The sequence below is a fragment of the Paramormyrops kingsleyae genome, chromosome 17 (assembly GCF_048594095.1).
Source record: "Paramormyrops kingsleyae isolate MSU_618 chromosome 17, PKINGS_0.4, whole genome shotgun sequence".
Lineage (NCBI taxonomy): Eukaryota > Metazoa > Chordata > Actinopteri > Osteoglossiformes > Mormyridae > Paramormyrops > Paramormyrops kingsleyae.
The window spans coordinates 3,468,000-3,479,069 of NC_132813.1; the positions used below are offsets into that span (position 1 = coordinate 3,468,000).

At 40.3% G+C, this 11,070-nt stretch overlaps 2 protein-coding genes across 2 annotated transcripts; both read right to left on the reverse strand.

The window, feature by feature from the left end:
- Positions 1-942: 942 nt before the first annotated feature.
- Positions 943-3,721, reverse strand: LOC140579201 (extracellular calcium-sensing receptor-like). Its single transcript, XM_072701600.1, is given in 4 exon segments — positions 943-1,856; positions 1,944-2,067; positions 2,338-3,465; positions 3,578-3,721. Coding segments are annotated over 4 exon segments (2,310 nt in total).
- Positions 3,722-6,178: 2,457 nt separating this feature from the next.
- Positions 6,179-10,077, reverse strand: LOC111849159 (extracellular calcium-sensing receptor-like). Its single transcript, XM_072701150.1, has 6 exons — positions 9,738-10,077; positions 9,313-9,601; positions 7,812-8,627; positions 7,461-7,688; positions 7,218-7,341; positions 6,179-7,106 (listed from the first exon to the last, which is right to left on the reverse strand). The coding sequence occupies exons 1-6, from the start codon at positions 10,010-10,012 to the stop codon at positions 6,193-6,195; spliced, it is 2,646 nt and encodes an 881-aa protein (XP_072557251.1). The 5' UTR covers positions 10,013-10,077; the 3' UTR covers positions 6,179-6,192.
- Between the last annotated feature and the right edge of the window lie 993 nt (positions 10,078-11,070).

Below are 11,070 nucleotides of genomic sequence, written 5' to 3' on the forward strand. Positions count from 1 at the left end.
CGGTCTGCTACATCCTTTTCAATGGTTGCCCAGAATAAGTTCTATATCTGAGGACTGCCAGAGAACTTAAATTGTTGTCCTAGAGACAGTGTTCTTGTTCAGCCATTTAACATTATAAGTGGTGAAAGCTTTTACTCTTGAAATCTATGCCAAAACTCTCATTACTAAAGGAAGACATAACAAGTAAGGTAGATCAAAGTGTAAACATGATTTATTTATATCCATATGGAGTTTGTCACAAGTATTTTAATATAAAAATTACTTTGAAATTGTGCCTTCATTTCTCATGAAGGACTATATGGAGATAAAATACAGTTCATGAGCATAAGGTAATGTTATGGTCTTCCTAAATTTGCCTCCTTATTTAATAGTATGTGATCAATGATACACAGATAACTTGTAACAGGCTTTCTCTATATGCAGATAACATATGAGATGAATAAAATCAACATTGTTCTTTAGCAAACAGTACACTGTCCAGGTCCACAGTGTACAGGACAGGAGCAGAAGAAGGGGCACTGTTAATCCTGGCTCTGCTGCCCTGACCTGTTGAAGAGGGGGGCATAGTAGTGTGGAGTGTGCTGTCCTGGCCTGCCACAGATAATGACCCCTGGTATGGCCTGTGGAAAGCAGAGCCACTCTGTCATTGGGTCTTGTCAGTCCAGCACCCTTGTCAATGAGGATCTTTTTACTGATTGGTATGAAAATAATTACACATCACAGTAAATTCTAGCTATGGTGTACTCTACAGAGCTGTGTAAAACATACCCAAATCACAGGAACACCTCAGTCACTTTGCCTTGTGTGATTACCATAGCAAAACTGCTTATTTTACTAAGTAATCTTGCTCTGGCTAAAATAATTAGCCATTGGTTTTCAAATTTTTTTGTCACAACTTTTTTTTCTTTATTTTTTTTTACTGATTACTGTACTTTAAGCATGTTAGAAACTTTTTGAGATAGATTTTCCTGTCATGTTTTTTTTTGTATTTTGTGTAGGCTTTAATAATATTATGTAACATTTTGGAAAGAAAATGCAAATCAGCAAGCCAGAGCTTGAGGCTAAAATAGCAAATGTCTCCACAGCTACAGTGAACTTCCCAGGTGAGCTGACATAAGCTGGGATAAAGGTGATCCAGACGGCACAGAATATGATCATGCTGAAGGTGATGAATTTGGCTTCATTGAAGTTGTCAGGCAGCTTCCTGGCCAGAAAAGCCAGTACAAAGCACAGGGCAGAGAGGAGACCAATGTACCCCAGCACAGCCCAGAAGCCCACTGCTGACCCCACATCACACTCTAGAATGATCTTGTCTTTGTAGTACTTCATGTTCTTGTTGGGGAAAGGAGGGGATAATGTTAACCAGAGCACACAAATTAGCACCTGTATGAGAGTGAATACAAGAACACTGAGCCTCTGCTGAGGAGGTCCAAACCATTTCATGACATTACTGCCTGGGAGTGTAGCCCTGAAGGCCATTAACACCACTATTGTTTTCCCCAGAACACAAGAGATGCAGAGGACAAAGGTGATCCCAAACGCCGTGTGGCGCAGCATACAGGACCAGTGAGAGGGTCGGCCGATGAACGTGAGTGAGCAGAGGAAACACAGGGTCAGGGAAAAGAGCAACAGGAAGCTCAGCTCAGAGTTGTTGGCTTTGACGATGGGCGTGTCCTTGTGTATGAAGAACACAGTGGCTACTAGTATGGTTAGACATGCCCCAAAAATTGCGAAAATGACAAGCACTATTGCCATAGTTTCATCATAAGATAGATATTCAACTGTCTTTAATATACATCTGACTCTATATTCATTTGACCAGTATTCCAGATCACAAGGAATGCAGTCATTAGAATCTGTAAGAAAATTGGAATACAGTTATTGAAAAGGTTAGTGATTGTTTAACTTTTATTAGATGAGCATTCTGAAAATATATCCATTACCTGTAGCACTGCTGATTGTCCCATCAGCACAGGGTACACAGTCGTAGCAGCAGACAGGTTTTCCTCTCTGCACGGCCTTGCGGGTTCCTGGGGGACAGCTCTCACTGCACTTTGATTGGGGCATCTGTGTGACAATAACAAATCATATTACATTAATTAAATCGGCTTCTTGGAATAAACATTTATAAGGTTTTACCTGTAGTCTTTTCAATGCATTTCATTCATTATGCATAATTGTGAAATTGCCTTTTTTACTGATTTTTGTACATGGCACAAGACAGGGCTAATTAGCTAATTATTCATGCAAATTGCTTACATAAATTTTTCAATACATATATAAAAGCAATTCATATTTCATAGTAATGTAATTATGTTTCCACCTGTCATATTATACCTGTGATTGTCCTCCAGCCCAAACTATGTTCCCTTGATCTAGGACAAACGTTTTATTTGAAGGCAACGATGCATCATACGTTCCAACTGTCTTAAACTTCATGGTTCCTGCATCAGTGAGGTGCCAGTTTACCAGTTCATATCTTGCTACTGGATCTCCATTAATGTCAAAGGACACCTGCTCACCATATTTGGTTGTGAAATTTACCTTTTTCAGGTAGGCAAGCACCTGTATTTAAAAAGTTGGTTTGAAATGGGTTTATTTAGACAGAGTTGAAAATACACTTGTTCTGCTGTGATCTAAGTTCTTTCCTTTTTTTACCTCCAGTGGTCTGAATTGGGGTCCATGACTGCCGTTGATGTTGAAGCGACCTACATTGTCTTCCAGGATATTGTGCAGAGCATGTGCAACTGCATAAACTGCTGCATATACTTTGTTGGGTATTGTAAGATCAGATATATCTGTATATGGGTTTTTCAGGTCACTCAAGGTCTCATACCCAGTACAGAAAGTTGTATCAACCACATTACTGCTGCTCTCAAAAGAGCAGCTGAATGCTGTCTCCCAAAATTCCTTCAGAAGAGCGTTTCCTGGCTCCTTTTTTGGGTGAACCTTTATCAGAAACTCCTCCAATCCTTCTAACTTGCTTCTCCCTACTGAAAACCCAAGAGATCCCTTAAGGAAATTAAATTCTATTTTCTGTGCCAGGCTGCTGGCCGTGATCCAAGACTCCGTGCCCACCCACTGTATGCCCGTTACATTCTGAAGAGCCAGCTCCTGGAGCAGTGGGAGTATATCTCCGAGAGACACAAAAGCTACTATTACCTTTGCAGTTCCTTTTCTAATTGCTTCAGTTGCTTTGAGTATTTTTTCTTTGGGATCTGTCCTGAAAACAGCCACAGAATAATCAATACAGATTCCCTCTTGTTCAGCACCCTCGACAAAAGTGGCCATTCCATTGTTTCCATAGTCATTGTTACTTCTGACGGCCCCCACCCAGGTCCAGCCAAAGTACTTAACCAGCTGGACCAGTGCTCTGCTCTGGTAGTAGTCACTGGGAATGGTCCTGAAGAAGGACGGGTGTTTTCGTCTGTTGCTCAGGCAGGCACAGGTGGCAAAGTGGCTGATCTATAGTAGCAGGAAGGAGGAAACAAATTAATCACATGCAGAAATTCTGGCAGCAAAAGCACATTGCGGTAAAGTGCCTGAGCTGCGCAGCCCAAAGAAAAGTGATAGTTACCAATGGAAGGGAAAAAGGTCCAACTGTTGATGAGATAGCAATTGTTGGGGAAGACCCAGACTCCCCTATGATGGCCTGGACAGCTGCAGGTCCGGAGCAGGATGTATCAGTCAGGCTTTCCTCATAGCCGTTCATCAGAGCCATCGCTGACTGAATAGCCAAAAGGATTGAGCCACAGGCATCATATATCTTATAGCCCAGTGACACTTTGGGGAGGAGGTCTGTTCTGTTGTTTATTTCCTCAATGGCAAAGATCATTGCTTGGGCATATTGAAAATCTCTGTAATTCAGACTAGAAAAGGGCCTTGTTTAAAATATTGGCAGAATCACGAGAGCTCAAATATTGCAAAGTACTATAATAAATGTAAATTATTCATTCTGGAAATATAAGAAACAGTTGCATACATGGACATGCATATTTTCAACTTTAAACGTTATTTACAGAAAAAAAAATGTTACTTTGTACATGAAATAGGTGCCGTATCTTTTTGTATGAAAGCTTGGTCAGTCTGTTTCTGAAAAGTAACCAGATGTTAAAATGATTGTAATTTACATGTCAGAGAAAGTCACATTTTTGTTGCTGTGATCACAAACCTGATGCAGGATGGAGCTTGTGATTTGTAAGTGTATGAGTAAATTCTCTCCTCTGTCCTTCTGTGGATGGAGAACACGGCACCAATCATGATGTCCCCTTCTGCCGACAACCCTGGAGGTACTGCCTGACCCTGGCGTCTGCAGGCTGGCACCACCACACCTACAGTGACTGCCAATGCCAGCAGTGCTGCCCATCGCTGCATCACACCTGTCATTGTGCTGCTCCCTGCAAGTAGGAGTCACCAAGTGGTCCGTTTTGTAGTGAGTGGATTGTCCTCTGGGGTACGGACTTCCCCTGTGGCCTGGCGTGGTCTTGTCTGTTCATCTTCCCATTAACCCAAACCTGAGCCAGCAGTAAATGGTCAATTAATAATTGCCATTTACCCACATTTGGGGTGTACTAATAATCTGGTGTGCTGATGTTTACTCATTAACTCGTCTGAGGGTCTGAAATAGATATCTGACCCAAAATGTGTGGGTATTTGCCAGTCTGCATTGGTTCATATTTGACACTTTGCTTTAAGTTTTGCACAATTTCCTGGTATTTATGATTTAATTACATTTGTTTAGTTATTCATTTTTTTAGGATTTAAACATGATACACAAGACCAAGTTAAGAGAGGTATCTAGTATTGGAAAGCAGAAGATGAACAAAAACCAGCCTTTTCTGCCTCATCACATGGGATGTGTACTTGCACACAAAAATAGCATTTGTACTTATTGTCTTCCTTTGCACATAGTCTGACCTTTTGTAGCCAAGAGACCAAAAAGTCTGTTTTATATAATTGCCAAATGATTTCAGTTGAATGAAGGGACTTGTCACGCAGAGACATCACAGTTTTACATTGTCTTGCATTTGTGTGTTGTTCATTAGGCGTCAAAAGTGTGGAGGGGGGCATCACCCATCCGTAGATAAACACAGCTTCAGTGTGTCCTGCTGCAGTACATATAAATTAAAATATTGCAACTCCTCCCAGGTGACAAGAGCAAGGGCATAGCTGATGGTGTCTACACTAATTAACAGTGTATGCAGGGTAGCTGCAACACAACAGATGCAGTTAGAAGGAAGGCAATTAGCTCTACAGCCTTCTGATAAACAGTGTACCTGTGAGCAGGAGTTTGAGTCAGCATGTGTGACACTTAGACTGGCATAGCTTTTAACATGACCATATGATCATGCTTGTTAACAGCTCTGGTTTCTAGCATGGATAAGTTTAGTTGTAAAGCAGCAGTTTTGGGAGCTTTCTGGCCAGAAAAGCCAGTACAAAGCACAGGGCAGAGAGGAGACCAATGTACCATGACCAATGTATTTTTGCCATTAGTAACATGTTTACAGTACTATTTATGGTGCAGAATTTTTTTCAAGACACAGTAAGTAAAAACATCATCAGACTGACAAATTGCAGATATGACTGCAAGCGACAACACTTTGCATTCCACTATAGATAAAGAAGATCTTTTAGAAAATGCAATAGTTATATTAACTACGAGACTGTTGGTTCCCTATTTGCATTTTTATTAAAAACTTAATTTTATTTGAAATTAAGAAATATGCAGGCAACTAAAAATGAACCTTCTCACTACTCTGCAATTTTTGAGGAGAGGTCAGTAGTTTCCTCTCCTTTCTTAGCCTGTGGGATTATGTTCCATTTTTTTTCGACAATAAAAGCAGAATCTTCATGGATTCTCCAAAGGCAGTGGAGCATAAACAACCAAAGTGGCCACTTCCAGAGGTAGAAGAACACAGGGACGTTGGTGTAGAGATGGTAGGTCAGCAGTGTCTCTGTAGAGAGCAAGATCACACTCAGGAACTCATAGAGAGACAAAGACAAAATTCATACACAAGGCTGCTGTCTTAAAATGGATATTGAACATTTACTTCATCGACCAGTTGTTTACTGTGATATCAATTGCCATTTTATCAGAGCAGAGCATGGTACAGGTATGTGGTGATGTGTTTGCATTTGAAGAAATAAATGGCTGGAATGTCTGAATGTGTAACTTACAATTAAGATTTATTCTTATAGAGACTTGGTGGGCATTTTACCCATTAAGCTTTTTCTTGAGTTTAACTCAGGCTTTAACAGAATAATGTAACATTTCGGAACAAAAATGCAGAAAAGAAGGCCGTAACTGGAAGCTAAAATGGCAAATATCTCGACGGCCACAGTGAACTTCCCAGGTGAGCTGACATAGGCTGGGATAAAGGTGATCCAGACGGCACAGAATATGAGCATGCTGAAGGTGATGAATTTGGCTTCATTGAAGTTGTCAGGCAGCTTCCTGGCCAGAAAAGCCAGTACAAAGCACAGGGCAGAGAGGAGACCAATGTACCCCAGCACAGCCCAGAAGCCCACTGCTGACCCCACATCACACTCTAGAATGATCTTGTCTTTGTAGTACTTCATGTTCTTGTTGGAGAAAGGAGGGGATAATGTTAACCAGAGCACACAAATTAGCACCTGTATGAGAGTGAATACAAGAACACTGAGCCTCTGCTGAGGAGGTCCAAACCATTTCATGACATTACTGCCTGGGAGTGTAGCCCTGAAGGCCATTAACACCACTATTGTTTTCCCCAGAACACAAGAGATGCAGAGGACAAAGGTGATCCCAAACGCCGTGTGGCGCAGCATACAGGACCAGTGAGAGGGTCGGCCGATGAACGTGAGTGAGCAGAGGAAACACAGGGTCAGGGAAAAGAGCAGCAGGAAGCTCAGCTCAGAGTTGTTGGCTCTGACGATGGGCGTGTCCTTGTGTATGAAGAACACAGTGGCTACTAGTATGGTTAGACATGCCCCAAAAAGTGAGAAAATGATAAGCACTATTGCCATAGTTTCATCAAATGTAAGATATTCAACTGTCTTTAATATACATCTGTCTCTATACTCATTTGACCAGTATTCCAGATCACAAGGAATGCAGTCATTAGAATCTGTAAGAGAATTAGAATGCAGTTATTGAAAGGGTTAATTATTGTTCGCAATGTTTATCTCATATATTTAGCATTTGAAAAAAACATGAATGTTTTGCAGCAATCAATTACCTGTAGCATTGCTGATCTCCCCCTCAGCACAGGGTACACAGTCGTAGCAGCAGACAGGCTTTCCTTTCTGCACGGCCTTGCGGGTTCCTGGGGGACAGCTCTCACTGCACACGGACACTGGCACCTGGCAGGGACACAAAAAGCACAAACAGAGCAGCAGCTATATGGCAGAAGCTGCAGAAATTGCTGCAATTTGACATTGATTCAATTTCTCGTTAAACAACCATATGTGTCAAGACTCACCTTTTCTGATTTTTTTGCCCATTTAATGGATACATTGTTCAGTCTTAGTTGTTTCTCTGTGGGTAAAGATGCATCATATCGTCCCACTGTGGCAATATGAATCTGGCCGTCTGGCTGCTGTTGCCAGTTTACAAGATCATACTTTGCTGCTGGATCTCCATTCTTGTCGAAAAACACTTCTTCACCCTCCTTTGTTTTGAAACGAACTTTTTTCAGTTGCTGTAAAAACTATTAAAAATATGTTATTGACAAATTACTTTAAATATTATACAAGGTAAGACATTTATAAAATACTGTAAATATTACATGAGGTATGAAGGTATTTGTGAAAATTCGTGTTACTTAGCATACCTTCCATGGTTCGGGTTGCCTCTTAGTGGCACAGGTTTGGTTGTCAGCCGCCTCTTGATCAGATTTGCAGGTGAATAACTCATGCAGCGCGTGAGCCACAGCATACATCCCTTTGTACACATTATTCAGGATTTGTATCTGAGACATATCGGTGTACGTGTTATCAATCCCGCTCAGATTCTCAGTGCCTGTGCATACTTTACCACTGACTGAATCCACGTCACTGGGAAATTTACATTCAAATAAGCCTTCCCAAAACTCTTGAAAAATAGTATTACCAGATGTGTTCAATGATAGAACATCCAACATGAAATCTCTTAGGCCTGACACCTCTGCTTTTGCAATAGAAAATCCTATTGCTCCACTAAGGACATAGTGGCCCTTGACAGTGGCTGTGTATGGGTCAGCGATCCAGGCCTCACTGCCAATCCATTGGTACCCTGTAAGATTGTGGTGAGCCATCTCCTGCAACAGCACATCCATGTCCATGTAGGACAGGAAGCCCACTATAACCCGGGAAGTGGACCTCTTAATAGCATCAATTATTCGTAGTACATCTTCCTTTGGGTATGTTCTGTAAAAAGGTTCTGAGTACTCAACACATATTCCTAGATGTTGGGCGGTCTCTATAAAAGTGGTCATTCCGTTATTGCCATAGTCATCATCTGTCCTGATGGCACCCACCCATGTCCAGCCAAAGTATTTGACCAGCTGGGCCAGTGCTCTGCTCTGGTAGTAGTCACTGGGAATGGTTCTGAGGAATGATGGATATTTCCTTTTGTCACTCAGACAAGCACAGGTGGAAAAGTGACTTACCTGTTAAATATAGATATGTTGTTTACTGAAACTTTTACAGCACATATAGTGGAAACTGTCTATAGTGATCACGTCTGTGTGGGTAAAATTGATCACTATAAGCAGATGGTCACTATAACTGATTTTTTTCTTTATATCTCAGACAAATTTCCATCTGACATTTTTGACATTTGTGTATTTGTTACACGAATATACTGTAAGGTTGTGAAACGGACAGCATCGCTATTTACTCAGTTTTATTGACTCTATAATAAAGTACAGCTGTTTCAAATGCTTTTCAAATTACAGTACTGTAACAATTAAATTACTGAACTATGTATAATTTAAATATGCTATAATACAGTACAGTTCTGTACATAAAATGTAGCTTATTATAGTTTTACTACTGAATCTCATTGAATTGTTTTTGGCAGTTTATCAAAAATTTTGATAAGTCTATATTCATAATTGAGGAAAAAATAAATTTCTTTTTCTGTTTTCTGTGCACCCAGCATTAGCTTCAGGTAGCTATATAAGCGGTTAATTACCATAACTATGGTCACTATAAGTAGCTTCCACTGCATTTAGGTGCTACCCAATCAGTGGAAGACAATAATATGGTGAATAACGGTTAACATATTTTAGTCTGTATATGACATTTTTCTTTATGTTCAGATTTTCTGAGACATGAAGCTTTCCTACCTACCACAGGTATATTAAATGGTCCAACAAATGCTGAAATTGCAATGCTGGAAGATGAAGCCTCTCCTATGATTGCCTGGACTGTAGATGGTTTGGTACAAAGTGTACCAGAAGCTTGTCCTTGGTGATCATTTGCCAGGGTCATGGCTGCCCTCACAGCCGTAGCAACTGAACCACAGGTGTCATAGATCTTATAGCCCAGAGTGGTATTTGGCAGCAGAGATGTGCTGTTATTAATCTCCTCTACGGCAAAGATCATAGTCTGAGCATACTGAAATGATCTGAGGTTTAAGCTAAAATGACAGATACAACATGAAGCATTACATGTCAGACAATCCTCAATTATGTAAGAAGGTCTTATTATTTAAACACATGCAGTTAAATAATCCTTAAAGTTTAACCACTGTTACTTTGTGAAAATGGACTTACTCTGTGCATTTCAAAGGTTGTGGAGCCTTTGAATATACAAGTTCTCGTTCCCAGTTGTTGTGGAATGTGAAAATCCCTCCGATCATGATGTCTCCATCCTTTTGAAGCTGTGGGGTTTGAGGTTCTCCCCACAGGTGACAGGAAGGTTCATATTCCCTGGATAAAGAACCACCACTCAGGAGAACTAAGATTGGGGCTGCCAGCACATGCCACATCGGTGCCTGATTCATGTCTGACCTTGTAGAGCAGGGCTGAACGTGCTTCTGCTCAGACATGCCTATTTATACACTGTGTCTCCTATCCTCAGTGGTAAACGTTACATGGTGCTGTACCTCATGCCGGGGAGCTGCCAAGGAGTGGCCCAGCCTGTACTGTTCACTCAACGACTACCGTAATCACTCCTGTATATGTCGCACACCTAAATTGCCAGTTGCCACGAAAATTAATTTTCGAAACTATTTACATGTCATCTACATCTTTAATAGTTAGTTTTTGTAGACTTATTAATGTGGCCGGTCTGCTACATCCTTTTCAATGGTTGCCCAGAATAAGTTCTATATCTGAGGACTGCCAGAGAACTTAAATTGTTGTCCTAGAGACAGTGTTCTTGTTCAGCCATTTAACATTATAAGTGGTGAAAGCTTTTACTCTTGAAATCTATGCCAAAACTCTCATTACTAAAGGAAGACATAACAAGTAAGATAGATAAAAGTGTAAACATGATTTATTTCAAGATGGCGTCATGAGAGAGGCAGCTAGTTACAGGAGCTCTGACCACCTTCCATTCTTAAATTTCTCATTTGTGGGATAATAAAGGTTTATTCTATTCTTATTCTATTCTATTTATTTAAATCCATATGGAGTTTGTCACAAGTATTTTAGTATAAAAATTACAAGTATAGTTTTGCTATGGTAATAACACAAGGCAAAGTGACTGAGGTGTTCCTGTGATTTGGGTATGTTTTACACAGCTCTGTAGAGTACACCATAGCTAGAATTTGTGAACTGTGATGTGTAATTATTTTCATACCAATCAGTAAAAAGATCCTCATTGACAAAGGTGCTGGACTGACCTCATAGTAACCTGGGGAGAGACTGTACTTAAGAGAAAAAAATAATAGTGTATCAGCATGCATAGTTTTAAAAGATTTAAATTGATTGATTTTAGTCATTTTTAAATATACAGTATATGCTATCATCTCACTTGTGGTGTTACTGAATTTTCCCTCTGCACTTGGGATGCAGTCAAAAGAACAGAGAATGGATAGCATCAAATATATATTAGGGAATAATAATAATAATTGATATTTTATTGACTCATGTGGGGAAATTC

Excerpts from the sequence above, each read along its gene's own strand:
- LOC111849159 (XM_072701150.1), bottom strand. The coding sequence starts at position 10,012 with ATGTCTGAGCAGAAGCACGTTCAGCCCTGCTCTACAAGGTCAGACATG. Across the intron at positions 9,602-9,737 it reads CAACCTTTGAAATGCACAGA|CTTAAACCTCAGATCATTTC; the intron begins GTAAGTCCATTT and ends CTGTCATTTTAG. Across the intron at positions 7,342-7,460 it reads GGGCAAAAAAATCAGAAAAG|GTGCCAGTGTCCGTGTGCAG; the intron begins GTGAGTCTTGAC and ends TGTCCCTGCCAG.